Raw genomic sequence first — 16875 nt, forward strand, 5'->3', positions numbered from 1 at the left:
CAACACGTACAACATGAGACTGTTCTCTCATTTCCTTTCGGTCACTGTTGTACTAAAAGAGTGCAAGGATGCCAGCCGAACTAGAGAATTCATTTCTACTGTACGTCTACTGTGAGCAGGAATGTACAATGAAAATACAGACCCACTTGTTGTTATTGTATGATTAGGGGGTGTTAGGGCTACTGGGACATGGCAAAAAATTAAATCTTCAAACGAAAATAAACTATGCGCACAAGGTGCCGTCAGTATATAACAGAGCACATATGGTTTAGCAGTGGGTGGTGGGTTAGCGTCTAACTCCAGGCTTCTGTCTTTTGGCTATTGGAGATATTGCAATTGCAAAGTTGCTGTAAAAACTGTGATAATTTTCATAGGCATTCTTACTGAAATATTGAATGCATAAGCACCAACAATGAGAGAAATTGTCCAGAAAAGTGTGTATCAAAGCTAAGAGCATGGCGTCTGGTACATATAGTAACAAATAATCTTTTCTAATCTTTTCTATAAAACCAGGCGTTTTATACAAAACATTATTAGCCACTGTATGTACTAAACATATTACTAATTAATGCATAAATGCAATGAGACAGTAATCTCTCTCTCTCTCTCTCTCTCTCTCTCTCTCTCTCTCTCTCTCTCTCTCTCTCTCTCTCTCTCTCTCTCTCTCTCTCCTCATGACGCCTTTCCTTCCTTTCCCACCCGAAGTAGCCTACCTAAAGTTTCTACTAGTACAAAACCCAGATTTTCAGTGTGTCTGTGTGTGTGTGTGTGCCCCAGACAAATTGTCTACTTGGAACAAGCTTAATTTCTGTGGATTAAGACACGAACGAAAATTTCGCATTTACTTGTCATGCGTAATGACGCGCGATCCAACTTGGTACACTTGAATATTACCTTGGAATGCCGAAATATTTAGCCTGTCGCTGGATTATCAATGATTTGTCTCTGGGATTAAACTAAAGGATTTAAATTATGATTTACTTTTTCCAGTTCTTGTGTCTCCTCGCCATCTCAGGTAAGCTAACCACCAACTGTTACTGAAGTGCAGCTAGGGTCAAAGGCACTGTCTGTTACACGAGGTTTGTTCTCTGAGTGTACAACGTGCGGCTTTGATTAGGAAACGATTGTATGTTACAGTTTTCTAATGTCGCCAGAAGAAAGCGTCGTACAAGACGCATACTTCAGGACATATTGTTGACAGATATAACAGTATTTATTTTCTCTTGAGTTTAGGTTGTTTATATTATATTATATTATATTATATTATATTAAACTATTTTCGGACTTCGAGACTGAAACATAAATAAAATATGAATGATTCCAACTGACAATCATTTTAAAGGCGTCTCAGAGGAAATTAGTTATTGGTGTCTCACCGCAAGCCTTCACTGAATTAAATTTCGTTCTTTAGTGAATTTCCTTATCAAGTCAAATCTCGCAGCAGTTGTTTCCATCTCAGTAACTCAGTTTTCTTAAAATAATATCTAATAGAATGATTTCGAATTCCAGCCAACATCACATTGCCTGAGACGCCCAGGTTGTAGATATATTTGGATACGTGATATTCTGGAAGTTTCAGGATTAGTCACGGAGGAGGATTTTATCTGGACTGGAACATCGGGATGAGGCTGCTCATCTTCATTTCCTGACATTCTTCTTGTGGTGCTGAGAGGGCCACGGAAAGAGACAGAGAGAGAGGGAGAGAGAGAGAGGGAGAGAGGGAGAGGGAGAGGGAGAGGGAGAGGGAGAGGGAGAATTAGTGAGAGTGAAGGTGTGCTTTTTAAACTGAAACAGAGGTTAGGTTTTGTTGTGAATTACTGCTTAATTAGGCAGGATGATAACCATTGGGGTTTTGACATTGTTAACATTCTGAGCTACCTACTTTCATGACCCCCCCCCCTCCCCGTGATTATTATTAGCTCTATTATTACTATTATTTTCAATATTAGGCATAAATCAGGGTACATAGTGTGTTTTCTATTTTTCGTAGTATCAGCACACACCAAAATTCTGTATTAGTATTGTTTTATCCTATGGTGAGTTTGTAATCCAGTCAATTTCATCTCTCTTTCAGATGGAGTGATGGACCTTACTTTGACCTCCACTGTTATGAGCAGGGGCGCTGCAAACTTTTCTCTTTCTTGTATTTCTGGAGAACGAAGCACTGCTGGCTTAGAACTGGACATTAGAAAAGATAACAGCATTATTCTCCACCACCATCTGCCACATATGAATGTGATGAAGGTTAAAGATAAGGAGGTGGTGGCCTCTGGTTTTGAAAACATAGAGCACTGCGGAATCTTTTACTGCCAAGCCAAACAGGGCACCAGCGACCCCACAGATATTACACTTATCAATAACTATAGTTCAGGTAAATCCCAGTGGTGTTTGTTATGGTTTTCACTGTGCTTTCACTTTCACTGGTTTTCAGTGGTGTTTGTTATGGTTTTCACTTTCACTGGTTTTCAGTGGTGTCTGTTATAGTTTTCACTCACCACGTCCACTGTGGTGGTGATCTGAGGGCAGTGTTTAGGTATTAACTGAAATAATCATCAGGGAAGAACAGTTTATTCTGAATCAGATATTTAGAAAGGGTAAATCAGGTAGAGAATAAATCACAAACAGATCTTATGTGCGGTGCTTCCTAAAGTTTTATTTGAACAATGTAATTACAGAAATATGTTGAAAAACAGATAAATATTTTATTTTATTATGAATTTTTGTTTTCTCTTAGCCCGCTTTAGACCAGTGCAGCTCTCAATGACAGTCAATAAAGGAGATAAAGTTCAACTGGCTATGGAAGCACTGGACTTTGAGAGAAGAGATATCACATGGAAATACAAAGGTACAGTTCCCATCCCTGTTTTTGAGGATGTTTTATAGATTTGTAATTCGTTATGGAAATTTGCTTTTATTAAATTCATTTCATTAAATGTTTAGAGTGAGTAAACGAACACATTTGAACTTACGCTTTCAATCCCTTTTGGTCTTGTAACCCAGGAATTCATTTAGATAATCTCTTCTGTGTCCATATTTATCTTTCTGGTTATGAGGGTGTAGGAGACCCAGGCTTCCTCATATTTCACATGAAACTGGTCTACTGTAGGGCAAAATAAATCTTCTCCCGTCTGCTCAAACCCCTAACACCTTGGCTCATTTCAGGTAACTACTACTACGTGACGCACTCGGATGATGTCACCAACATGACGGCTGTTCTCACCTTAACCAACGTTAATCAGGACCATACTGGGGTGTACAGTGCAAGCTACATTGGAGACAGTCCCCTCTATGGTGCCATGATGCGTCTCATCGTTAGAAGTATCCGCTGAAACACTTTTTTTTTTTTTTTTTTTACATCCATTTCAAAATTTGCTAATCTGAATGTTCTCCTGAAGTTGACAATAATGCCCTTGTGTTGTATGTGCTCCAGACTGCCCAAGCAAAAAGTGGGGGATGGACTGTACCAAAGACTGCCCAGAGTGTCTTAATGGGGGTGTGTGTGATGACAAAGACGGGGACTGCATTTGTCCCCCGGGTTTTATGGGAATGCGCTGTGAGACAGGTGGGTGTAGAATTTTAGAACTTTCTACTTTAGTTCCAAAGAATTCAGAGAAGGGGATCTTCATTCTCAGAATACAATTACTGTAGAATCCACTGGTCAGCAGTGAAAAACCCTGCCTAAACCAGTCTGGCCATGTGGTCAAGGCTTTTGAAACAGTTGCAATCATACCAGTATTTTCTGGCCGTACTGACTGCATGAATGCAGAGTGTTTGTTGAGAAGACTCCCCTATGTTTATAATAGAATATATTATAAATGTTATAAGTTAAATATGTAGTCCTTCTATTTGATTTATGAGTTGGAAAAAATATTGGCATGTTTTTGCTATTTAAGTGTTGCTGTGGGATTTAACCAAGGAGACCTTTATATTCTGACCTACAGTCACCAATCACTGAATTCTTTCACAGCATGCCGGGGAGGAATGTTTGGACGGAACTGCCAGGAATCCTGTAAGTCGAGAATGGATTGCCAGGGCTTGCAGTTCTGCCTCCCAGACCCCTATGGTTGTTCCTGTGCCAGTGGTTGGCATGGACATCACTGCGAAAAAAGTGAGATTTAACTTAAGCTCTGACTTTTACCGTGAAGGATTTCAGTGTTGCAAGAGGGACCGAAATATTTGGAACAAGGTGGACGTGCTTGGCTGTTCCAGGAGAACTGTTTTCAGCTGAAAGCAGCATAGTTCTAAAATTAGAGCAGTGAAGCATGTTGCCAGAAACAATTTTCAGGAATCATAAGTAAATCAGACTCCAGTAAATGAGATCCATTTTTAACTTGAGCATATTTAATTGTGTAGAAATTGAGGATCATTACATTAATGGGACTGAGTTGTTCGAGGATTCGTTTAAGAAATATTTCCCCCCTGATATGATAGGCTGTCCCAAAGACATGTATGGAGCCAACTGCCATCTGAGCTGTAAGTGTAAGAATGGAGGAGTGTGTAACCGTTTCTCCGGCTGTCAGTGTCCCACAGGATGGAGAGGACGGCATTGTGAAAAATCAGGTACATCCATAAGGCCAGTGTATCTCTGTGTGTATATTTGTGTGTAATGGTATGCAGAAACCAGCTGGACAGCAGTGGTATTTTTTTCTGGCAAAAAAGATCCATTTCTTTTTATGAAAATGATATTTTGCTGTAATTTCATACTCTCCATCATGTAGTTTTTGAGAAAATTGGTATGACATATCAATAGTTTTAGATTATTTATTTTTGAGATTTTTAACCTGCTAGAATAGAACAGCACCTTCCTGTTACCATCTCCATATTGCTTTATTTTCTCTCTTTTCTCCTTAAAAAACTTGACCCTAAAATCTGTGTACAAGAGTATGTATGTGTGTTTTGAGCTGTGCGTGCGTGTGTGTGTGTGTGTGTGTGTGTGTGTGTGTGTATGCGTGCGTTTGTGTGAATGTGTGAGTGTGTATGTGTGCGTGTGTGTGTGTGTGTATGCGTGTGTGTGTGACTTGCCCAGTGGTTAAATTTGTATAGGAGGCCTGGGAAATCTTCCTCATAAACTTTGGACAGTTTTCAAAACATTTCATGTACTGCCACACAGTTTACCAGGGAGTTCTCCTGATGACAGCCACAGCTAAAGAATCAATCAACTTTATTACAAATGACAGAGAATGTTGGAAAAAAAATCAGTTTACCTCAGTGTACTTCAAATATAATGACTGATTTCAACATTTTCTTTGTTTTCCGATTATGTTGTCACAACTTTTTCATAGACTGTTGAAATATAATGTAACTTGAGAATGGAGCTGATTCTTTGCTCTAAGGAAAACAATGGATAGCTACACAGTTGAATATGCTTTTTGTGATACTGTCTCCTTTAAAGAACAGTGGTTTTATATTTTGTGATTTTGAATGCTTAATAACTTTGACTGCTATTGCATGACATGCGAGAAAGCCAGTATATGTACATACATATACATATAAGTACATATTGTGATTCCATTCAGAATTAAGCTTAACTGGATGTATTTCTGACTTAAAGGAGAGGTCATGACATTTTTTGAGTAATAGTAGGTTTACGGTTGAGTACTAGACTGCAGGGGTAGTCCTTCTCTGACAAAGCTGCATGAGGTTGAGTTGAGTTTAAATTAAGACAGTGAGACTTACATGATGATAGCAAGGACTGAACTGGACTGAAACAGACTTTTTCTCACCAAGTTTGTTGGCAGTTTATTGATTACATTCATGGTTAAAGTGGGTAAACTAAACAGATTCCCACACGTTTCTAAGGCGCAAGACAAACTTAGCTTGTGAGCACAGCTTTGTTTAAACATACAAAAATAAAATCAAAGAAAATTTTTGTAGCTGTTCAAAATCTTTAAATATTCAAAAGGTGAAACCATGTATAGGATTTCTCCTTATTTCTACTTTCACAAAAACACATTTTACCACATGTATTATACCATCAGCTTTATGTTACCGTTTACCATTTTAGATCGAGCTCCGCATATCCTTGATCTGCCCAGTACTCTGGAGTGGAACTTGTACTCCAGCCCCAAGATCCTGTGTTCAGCTACAGGGAACCCTCTCCCCAGTCACACCTCTATAGAGCTACGGAAGCTGGACGGTACAGTGATCAAGGTGAGATGGGTGTATTCGCTGCACACTTGGACTACAATTTTTCCTTCAGAGGTAATTAAGAATATCATAAGCTCTACCTGATACATTACTTATTGCGTCTCGTTGGTTTTGTCGGCAGGCTTCTCGAACCACCATGGATTCAAATAAGAGTACAGCTCAGTTTGAAATCCCACGCCTGCATGCTGAACATGGAGGCGTATGGGAATGCAGAGTTTCCACTAATGGTGGGCAAGACTCCCGCAGGTTTCACCTGACTGTCAAAGGTTGGTGCTGATTTCACTCAGTTCTCATTTGTCTAAGAGGATCTCATGCACTGACATATGTATCATTGCAATAATATGTGAATTTCTTATTTCCCCTCACTCAGAGCCTCCCTGTCCCACCACGGCTCCCAAACTGTTAGAGAAGAGGAGTAAACAGCTAGTGGTGAAGCCTGTGGAGACCTACAGAGGAGATGGTCCCATCATCTCCGTAAAACTCCTCTACCAGCCCATGGAGACAGGAGACAAATGGTCTTCCATTATTGGTGAGGACCACCAGCAATAGGCAGGCATGCCTAAGCAGCATATCTTGAAACTCCTCTGAAAAGCGTGGTTGCTAATTTGCTAATTTTCTTTATTGTAGTGTACAACCCAGATCCTTACCAAGAACCCATTACCATAATGAACCTGAAGCCCTCAACCAGATACCGTGTTTGTGTACAGCTCTCACGCCCTGGAGAGGGTGGGGAAGGATCCACCGGTCCAGAAGCAATCATGGAGACCGACTGCCCGCGTAAGCAGAAGCCAAGTTAAGACCAGGAAAAGGAGGAATTGTATTTCTATGGCTGGTTTAGAGTAATGCAGTCGATGGCAAGAATTGCCAGCAATTGCATTGATTTAATGAATAGTCCCTCTTGGTGGTGAAGGAACCCACTGATATGATTTGATTGGTTGAAAATCGTGCAGTTGTCTTGGCAAGAGTGGAACCTGAGCAGTGACTAAAGGGCAGGTTGTGAACACTTCAGCAGATAAATGATGTAGACTATAATGATAGTGGGGGCTCAGTAGTCCCTAAGTGACTAAGCACATCGCTTTCAACTATATCACTTTGGACTATAATAAAACTGAAGTATTAAATTAATTTGGGAGCTAGGATAAAGGTAAGGAAGTCAGGTAGCCTTAGTGGACAGCCTCTGACTGCGTATTCTGTGTCGTCAGAGCCTACGGCCAGGCCGGAGATTGATTTCAGCTCGGTGGAGGGCCGTAACGCCACTGTCCGGTGGATCGTGCCCGGCAGCCCCGGTGAGGCCACTGGCTTTTTAGTGGAGCTGTACGGACACCTTGCGAAGAAACTTTGGGAGGAGACCACCTCGCTAAATGTGCTCTCCACCAAGCTTTACAACCTGGAGTACCACCGGGACTACCATGTGGTCGTCCGGCTGGTCAACTGCGGCAGCCTTGGGCCTGCCTCAAAGCCCTATCCCATCCGCATCAACAGCCTGGGTAAAGCACCCCCATGTTTGGGCACTAGAGGGCACTCATAAAATTTTATTGATTGGCCCATATTATCCCCTTCCCAGTTTTGCAAGACAAGTTCACAGACATCTGCAAAACAGTTGAGTGTGAATGAGAACATAGATATTTTAAGGCAAAGAAAGACATAGAACATAGGCGAGGACATTCCCTGTGAGCGATTTGGATTCATGGGAACTGAGCTACACTACAAGAGAAAAGCAAGAAAAAAAAAAAACATTATTCTGGCCTAATCTGTCAAATGTCAAGACTTTCAGTGGTGTCTGTCCCTCTCCAGGACCCTCATCTCCACTGAATGTCCAGGCTGACGCTCTGTCCATTAATGCTGTGCGAGTCCAGTGGCAACCCCCCGAAGACCCCAACGGAGGCATCATCAAGTATACCATTGAGTACCAGGCCATGGACCAGGGAAGTCTGCACCACTGGGTGGACACTGATGATGGGAACAAGACCACCAAAGATGTCACAGCCCTTAACAGCAGCACCTGGTACCAGTTCAGAGTTCGTGCCTTCTCCAAAGTACATGGGGAGTGGAGCAAATTTGTAAAAGCCAAGACCCAGGGAGATGGTAAGCAACATTATAGACAGAGGATGGGAAACTACAGAGCAGAGATTAACACTCTGATTAACACTCTGCAATTAACAGAGCAGAGATTTGACTTTTTGACTACTGACTTCTTAAAATGACCATATATGGGTTTATTTTATTAGTGTCTCAAAATTCTCTTCTTTTTTCTTCAGAGTATGAGATTCTAAAATGCAAATAGCAGCATTGAGGTTCATGTGAAGAAGCCACTGTTAAATATAGGGATTTAACCCTGTGTTTGTTCCCACCTTCTGCGTTCAAGGCCCTCCTAGCTTCACCCCAACTACTCAGGAATTGGGCGGTCGCCCACCAGGGGAGGGGTATCGGCTGTTGGTTGCTGTGATTGGCTCTGTGACAGTGACCTGTGTTACCATTCTGCTGGCTCTGTTAGCCCTCTTCTGTATCCGGAAATCCATTGTTAATCGCAGACGAACCTTCACCTACCAGTCTGGATCAGTGAGTGCGCTTTTTATTGCACTTCCCTCACAGCCTGTGTGTGGGTGGGTCTTTTATACAGTCAGAAGAGTTTCAGTCAGAGAGATTTGAGAACTGTTTTGCTTGCCAGCTAGGGGAGTTTGTAATAATGAAAGAACAGTAAACTTTAATGCCAGACCAAAGACAATTGAGTGTCTACTTGCATTCCTACAAATGAACACAGGGCGAAGAGACCATCCTGCAGTTCAACTCAGGAACACTGACCTTGACAAGACGGCCCAAACCCACCCCCGAACCCCTCACCTACCCCATCCTGGAGTGGGAGGACATAAAGTTTGAGGATGTGATTGGTGAGGGCAACTTTGGCCAGGTCATCAAAGCTATGATCAAGAAGAATGGAACCAAAATGAGTGCTGCCATCAAAATGCTCAAAGGTAGGGTGAAGATAACAACAACAACAACAACAACAACAACTTAGTTGTTTTACAGAAACAAAAGAATTTTTCTTCTTCACTTGGTCTTCATTGAGGTCACTTTTTGTGCATCTGCCCCCTGTAGAATTTGCATCAGAAAATGACCACCGAGACTTTGCAGGGGAGTTGGAGGTGCTGTGTAAGCTGGGCCAACACCCCAACATCATCAACCTTTTAGGAGCTTGTGAGAACAAAGGTCAGTCTCCACTCTAGAGTCCCATCATAGTAGATGCCATTACAGAGCTGATAATGTTCCTCAGATGTTTTACTACGTCTGGTTTCGAGACAGTCCTTTAAGATACAGAAAATCTGAATTAAACAACAGTACACATATGTTATCAAATGTTGAAATCAGGGCCAATGTCATCTCAACCTATCCAGCTATCACGTCCTTTTTTGATTGCATTTAAATCTCCTCCTCTACATCTCACTGAAATATGAGCTGGTGTGACATTTCACATCTGGTGGATGATGAGTAGTGATGGAGAGATTCATAACTATGTGTGTTTTATATTTGCGCCTTTTTCCACCCTTGTGAATCACGGTGGTTTACCTGTCTCTGTTGGCAGACATACTGTGGGGCCAAAATCAGTTGGGAGCTTCCATTTCCTTCCCATTTTTTGTTTATATCATCAAATTTCTCATTACATTACTTTGCTTTAAACAAAGATTAACTCTAGATAGGGACCTGTGGAGGGGAGGGACTAGAATGGAAAAGTAATTTGTGGACCGCACTAAACACAGCTTGGTCTTGTGAGGGATGTTAACAGCAGGAGGGAGCGCATATTTTAAGTAGGAAATATATTGCTGTCTCATGATCTCATTCCCATTTTTCAGTGAAGATCGAGATTCAAAACAATTGTCTTGGCTTTAGTGACTGATGTTAGAAATTTAAACCTTAATGTACAGAACAGAAAGCCTATTCATGGTTAATTATATATATATATATATATATATATATATATATATACACACACACACACACACACACACACATAAATGTTCTGTACATACAAATAACTAGAACATTTGGTTTATTTGTGCATTTGTAAGAACTGTGATCTGATTCTTATTACATTGAAACGACCTATGAAAGTAAAAAAAACTGCTCCTTTAAACACTGCTCTTGTCTTTAGGCTACCTGTACATTGCTATTGAATATGCCCCTTATGGGAACCTCCTTGATTTCCTGAGGAAGAGTCGTGTCCTGGAGACAGACCCCGCCTTTGCCAAGGAGCATGGCACCGCCTCCACTCTCACTTCACAGCAGCTGCTGCAGTTTGCTGTGGATGTGGCAACAGGGATGCATTACCTCAGTGATAAACAGGTAGAGGAGTCTGCAACTTCAACAACACCTGGGAGAGAGTAGCGATTATTTTCTCTTTCTGTCTCTCTCTCCCCCTCTCTCTCTGTCTGTCTCTCTCTCTCTCTCTTTCTCTCCCTTTGTGTGTGTGTGTGTATGTGTCTGTGTGTGTGTGTGTGTGTGGCACCTATCTTGCACAACAACAACAACAGCAACAACAACAATAAAGACTATAAATATTATTTGTATTATATGTTTCGTATCTAGTCAAGCAGTCCTAAGGGTATACATAAGAAAGACAAGAGAAAGAATAAAAACAGGGTTAAAAGGGAACTGCAAATCAGGAGAGACAAATAAATAGGTAAATGTATCATAAGAAATAAATCAATTAATTATTTAGCATAAACATCTAAAAGGACACACTTTGGCAAGATTTAAAAGAAAATGAAAAGCAGCTTTCTTTGTGATCTTTATCTGAATCTTTATCTGAATCTTTATCTAAATTCAGTGCAGTACTCTTGTTGTCAATACTCAGAGCCAAACCAAGGCTCTGTCTTGGTTGAGCTGAGGAAACACTACATCAGTAGAGATGTAAAGACTGTTTCATATCAGCAGAGACAGAAAAACTAAAAGATCCTGCATATTCAGGTGATACAGAGATACACACATGGATATCACCAGTTAGACTGAATAGCACTGAGCCTGGATGCCTTGTTCTCATGTATCTCTAGCCAAAGGAAACACATACACAGAGAACAGCAAAGGAACAAAAAAAAATCTAAATCAAGACGATCTAAATCTAGTTTAATTCAAAAGCTTTTTTACTGATACACAGTTATAAAACTCAGCAAAAATGCATGTCCATTGTCCAATACTACTTTATTTTAATCAGTTCGCTTTTTTATGCTCGCAAAAGCTGACAAGTGTTAATTTAATTTAGCCTTCAGTTGCTCTTTCTTTCTTTAATTTGGCCTTGGGTTGTTTTTTTTTCTCTTCTCAGTTCATCCACAGGGATCTGGCAGCCAGGAATGTCCTGGTGGGGGAAAGCCTGGTGGCTAAAATAGCTGATTTCGGGCTGTCTCGAGGAGAAGAGGTGTATGTCAAAAAGACAATGGTGAGTGTAACGGCACAAGTCAGAGAGAGAGAGAGAGAGAGAGAGAGAGAGAGAGAGCAAAATGCAAAAGGGATATGAAGTACTGTTGATGTGTGCTACAGGGCAGTGAGATGAGTCAGCCCACAGGGGGCAGTAGGTTTCTATTTTTGACTGCATAAGATGAAGCATAGAGTACTTCATTCTTGTGCAGAAGATTCAAATAATTGAAGTCGTAAGGTAAGGAAAACTGAAAAACAGTATATAGATGCATTATGAATGCATTAATAATTCCTTTAAATGAACATTCTGTTACTAAGTTCTTTTTTCTATTACAGGGAAGATTGCCTGTGCGCTGGATGGCTATCGAATCTTTAAACTACAGCGTTTACACCACAAAGAGCGATGTGTAAGTATTGGTGATACATTGAATTCACTGGCCTGCCTGACTCGAAACCACAGACCAGCTAGAGTTATGCTAAAGTTCAACTCATTTTGCCCTAATTTCCTACCGCGAGACACTGGCACGTCATTTTGTTACATTTTTTGTGGAAATTGAAGGAATTTTATTTATTTTAGTTTTGACATTTTGATGAGGCGTTTTGGCATTTACAGGTAGGTTTAAAAAGTCTCAGGCAAATAATTCTAAATAAAAATAAAACAATGGGAAAAGTATGAATTTTAAGAATGTCTTAAAAAAACAAAGTTAAAAAAACAAAAGACAACAAAACAAAACAAAAAAAAACCACATTCTTAAATTGTTACTAAGGTCCTCTCATAGCTTGTTTACAGGTTTCCTCGTGGCTTTTTTTTAAAGCTTTAAAAAAAAAAAAGATGTCTAGTGTCATTTACTTGTTGTTGTCAGTGTAGAATGTTCCAGAAACACAGTGGTTCTGTTTGTCAGATTGTCATTGGTTAGTGGGCGACTGATAAATAAACACTAAGACTCTGATAACAGAACTCAGGAAGCTGAGGGCCTAAGCAGTGAGCACCACAAGCCCTCTGCCAGCCTGTCAAGAGAACTATTTTTACTCACCGAAGACCAAGCTGAAAACTTGAAAACAAGAGGAAGTGAGATCCAAAAAACTAGAAGTGTTGATGTGTATGTGTGTGTCTCTGACTGGGCCTGCTGCATCCAGCTTTAGAGAAGACTTTTAGGATCACTGAAAGACTCCAGTCCATTTAAATCACAAACTACAGTAGTTTCCAGAGCTAGTTATGGAGATCAAACAAACCACTTCAAGTCATAGTAACCATACAAAACATTGTCTTTAACAGTACATTCAGAGAATATTCTCTTACACTACAATAATTACTGCGCATTTATTACTATTTTTTCATCAGCTCTCTTGTCTATTGTTTTAAGAGTAAATGAATGAGAGTTCCTTTTTGATTTTCTGTCTCAGATGGTCATTTGGAGTGCTCCTGTGGGAGATTGTGAGTTTAGGTAAGTGTTTATTTTCATTAATTAAAACACGGCTTTTCGGTTTCTCACATTTAACTTATGTGTATGATTGTTGCAAATATTTTTTTATTTGTCGCAAAATACGACTTTGTCAAGAACCTCATGATCTTCTCTTTATCTGGAAAAATCAGTGGCTCTGTGTGGAAAAAATGTGAGAACACTAGAAGTGTGCCACATAGTTTTTACCAGAAATTGTCCTAGTGAATAGTTACCAAAAAAAAGAGAGCCAGTGGTGAAAATGATGTTCCAAAGAATATCCCCTTTACAAAATTTCCAGAGATAAAGGAAATTGTGTTGTGAAACTGTGTTGCGAAATTCATTGACTCTTTATCATTGAACCACAATTTTGAAACATTGGTTAGCTTTGACATTTTAACATGTTCCAAAACTTGTTAAACACCTTACTTAGTTCACCAATAAATGAGCAAAAGCTTAAAAAGAAAAAGGGTTTGATATCCAAGTCACCTAAAACTTTCTCTCTTATTAAAGGAAACATGTTCAGCTCAAGTAACACTTCTTCATACATATGGTAAAAACACAGGACTTTATTGTTTTGCAGCTAACAAGCATGTCCTGTTCTGTTTAAAAATAAAAGGTTACTCTACCATTAAATAGGCAAACAAAACCATGACTTTCTCTCCTAAGCAGCTCCCTGATCCACGCAACATGGCCACATGATCACAAACAGTAAAATATGAAAATGGTGAGCCACTAGCGGTCCTCTGCCTCGCGTGGCACGACAGCCTGATACATTATAAACGCTGTTTAAATTTTCTTGCAAAAAAATAGACTTAATTTGTGGTGATATTCAACTTAGTCTTTCAAATCAGCACTCAAGATAAATCAGGATGTGCACCCTTTAACTCAATTTAACCCTCTCTCTCTAGATGCGCTGTCCAAATTGGTGCACTCTGCTAAACCAGCCTCTTGCCGACTTGACCCCCTACCTACTAAACTTTACATAGAGCTTTTCTCAGCCTAATCATGCTTAACCTTCTAAATATGTCACTTAAATCTGGCATTTTACCCTCTGCTTTTAAAATGGCCGTGGTCAGGCCTTTACTTAAAAAACTGAACCTTGACCCTGAAGCCTTGAATAAGTATGAGCCAATCTCTAATCTCCTGTTTCTTTCAAAAATACCTGAAAAAATTGTAGCTGCTCAGCTTATAGCCCATGTGTCCTCTAACAGTCTGTTTGAAATATTTCAGTCAGGCTTCAGGTGTGTTCATTCCACTGAAACTGCACTTACTAGAGTAACTAATGATCTTTTATTAGCCATGGACTCTGGTGCTACCTCTATTCTTATTCTACTTGATCTTAGTGCAGCATTTGACACTGTTGATCACGCCATATTGTTAAAGCACCTGGAAAAGGCATTCATGGCCTAGCACTCTATTGGTTTAAATCTTGTCTCTCAGAGAGAAAGCAGTGTGTCCACTATAATAACGTGACCTCTAAGTGCCGTGAGTTTAACTATGGTGTACCTCAGGGGTTGGTCCTTGGCCCTCTCTCTTTCTCCATTTACATGCTCCCTTTGGGTGACATTATTCATTGGTACAACATTAACTTTCATCGTTATGCTGATGATGCTCAGATTTTCTTACCTATCAAGCACAATGACCGCTCTGAATTGGCTAACCTTGAGGCGTGTCTTTGTGCTATTAAAGGTCGGATGTCTTCAAATGTCCTGATGCTTATCGCAGGCAAGACTGAAATGCAGGTCATTGGTCCCCGTACGCATAAGCATCTTTTTAGTGATCTTATCCTAAATGTTGACAACTGGATCATCTCTTAAAACTACAGCTAAAAACTTCAGTGTGATTTTTGACTCTGGTCTCTCGCTTATCACTTAAATCAAAAACACAGCTATGACTGCCTTTTATCACCTCTGTAACATTGCTAAAATTAGGCCCTTTCTAATGTGGCTGATGCAAAAACCATCGTTTGTACATTTGTCACGTCTCGCCTCGATTACTGCAATGTTCTGCACTCTGGTCTGCTTGCCTCAAGTACCAAAAGTTTTCAGCTGGTCCAGAATGTTGCTGCCAGAATCCTGACTAGAACAAGGAAGGTTGACCACATTACACCTGTCCTGGCTTCCCTTCATTGGCTCCCAATTGCATAGACTCTCCCCTACCCCCCCCCCCCCCCCATCTCACCCTTTCTTGACACTTTCTCTTACCCTCATTCCTCTTCTTTGTCCCTGTCCTTCTCCCTTTGATCCTAATTTCCCTGTTCCATGGCCCAAGCTCCCTTGCGTTCAGGGACAACACACATCAAAACTAAACTCACTCTCTATAGCCGCAAACAGACACTAGGTTTGATGACTTATCAGCTCCAGTGAATACTAGATCACCTCAGAGGCTAGTTTCTCCTGTGAATGGGATTTGGACCATGTCACGAGTCCAATCAACATTTCCTCATTCACCCACAAACTATATATAACAAAAGATATTGAAATTAACCTGTACAATATTACCGAATAAATGTGTGTATTGAGGCTATAATCAGTCGCATAGCTGTAAACGTGCTGTAGGGCTTTTTCAAATAACCACTGGCTGATTAACCATCAGCTAATTCTCAAGCTGTCAGTGAAACTACATTGTTCATAATGTTAGAGTAATTGAGTTTGATATCACTCGGAAATGTAAAATGTTGTGGAGTAGGCTAATATAGTTTTACCATTCCTTAGCTGGAAATATTTATGTAAAATGACTTAAACTGAGCTCAGATTAACACTTTCCAAACTCCAAGCGGTGTCCCATCCGTGTAAGCAGAGACTCCCCCAAAAGGATAGCAGCAACCCCCTGTTTCTAGAGCAGATGAAAACCCAGACATCCTGCTATCCTCCAGTCAAGTCAATCACACTCAGTCAGCAGTGACGTGGTCCGTCTAATCTGTCCTGCTCGTCTCTGCAAAGAATCAGCCCAGATACACTGCTTTGGAAGATCCGCAATGCTAAAAGTCTCTCTCAGTACTGACATGAAGTCTCACTCACAGTCTCCTAAGAGCAACCTCAGTAAGTCCAGTCTCTCACACCTGAATGTGGCTGGGCCTGCCCTTCTTCTCCCTTTCCTCTCCTTCCCTCACTACCTTCAGTGTATCTCCACAATAACATCACTCAGATAGTTTCTTTAGGTTAAGTGTGCCTCTTCGTTAGTAATAATTCATATACACATAGTTGTTCAGTCCTATATACTGACGGTAGCAAGCATATTGTTATTGGCTATTGTCAGTTATTGGTCTTCTTGTGGTTTAGATGCCATTGTATGTATATGTGTGTGTAGTGAATGTGCCTTGGCTCCACCTAAATTGCAATTTATTCTACATTAGATTCATTCTGTACCTTTTGAATTTGATAATTGTAATACATGTTTATATTCACGTTTCTATTCTTTGAGTATGTGATAAATCATCTCCAAGTTACTAAATGTGGTGATCCAACAACATAGTTATTTAGGAGTATTGAATTTGAAGATTATTATTGTACTTGCTGCATTAATGCTATTATTTAACATATGTTAAGGCTAATGTTGAGTTATTTAGAATAATTTCTAGGTTCAGTGTTCAGAGTGCTGAGCTATAAATAGAACTTTTCAGAATAACTGTAACTTAACTGGGTTCAAACTCTCAGATAAGGTTACAGTTAAGTGATGTTAGTTTCAGTCTAATATTCACAGTGAACCATTAACCTGAATTATCCTAAATAGTTCATACGCCATTCTTTACAGAGGATGGCAGTTTTTAAATCTATATCTCATAAACAGAGATATAAGACAAAGAGCAGATGTTATAAAAATAGAGTAAAATATTACAGACAGAGTATCAACAAATTAAGAACACATTAAAAATGTAAAA

General features: G+C 40.1%; 1 protein-coding gene across 1 annotated transcript in view; it reads left to right on the forward strand.

Annotated features, from left to right (window-relative positions):
* Positions 1-795: 795 nt before the first annotated feature.
* tie1 (tyrosine kinase with immunoglobulin-like and EGF-like domains 1) overlaps positions 796-16875 on the forward strand; it is an 18299-nt gene continuing 2219 nt past the window's right edge. The window contains exons 1-20 of the mRNA XM_030791296.1: positions 796-1015; positions 2075-2371; positions 2735-2845; positions 3163-3318; positions 3431-3562; positions 3968-4108; positions 4432-4560; positions 6005-6150; positions 6269-6413; positions 6518-6676; positions 6775-6924; positions 7350-7634; positions 7942-8232; positions 8513-8706; positions 8909-9119; positions 9244-9354; positions 10295-10485; positions 11462-11575; positions 11890-11960; positions 12958-12998. Of these exons, the coding sequence (XP_030647156.1) occupies positions 973-1015; positions 2075-2371; positions 2735-2845; positions 3163-3318; positions 3431-3562; positions 3968-4108; positions 4432-4560; positions 6005-6150; positions 6269-6413; positions 6518-6676; positions 6775-6924; positions 7350-7634; positions 7942-8232; positions 8513-8706; positions 8909-9119; positions 9244-9354; positions 10295-10485; positions 11462-11575; positions 11890-11960; positions 12958-12998 (3118 nt within the window). The 5' untranslated portion in view covers positions 796-972. The remainder of the gene's footprint in view (positions 1016-2074; positions 2372-2734; positions 2846-3162; positions 3319-3430; positions 3563-3967; positions 4109-4431; positions 4561-6004; positions 6151-6268; positions 6414-6517; positions 6677-6774; positions 6925-7349; positions 7635-7941; positions 8233-8512; positions 8707-8908; positions 9120-9243; positions 9355-10294; positions 10486-11461; positions 11576-11889; positions 11961-12957; positions 12999-16875) is intronic.

The sequence above is a fragment of the Chanos chanos genome, chromosome 14 (genome assembly GCF_902362185.1).
Source record: "Chanos chanos chromosome 14, fChaCha1.1, whole genome shotgun sequence".
Taxonomy (NCBI): domain Eukaryota; kingdom Metazoa; phylum Chordata; class Actinopteri; order Gonorynchiformes; family Chanidae; genus Chanos; species Chanos chanos.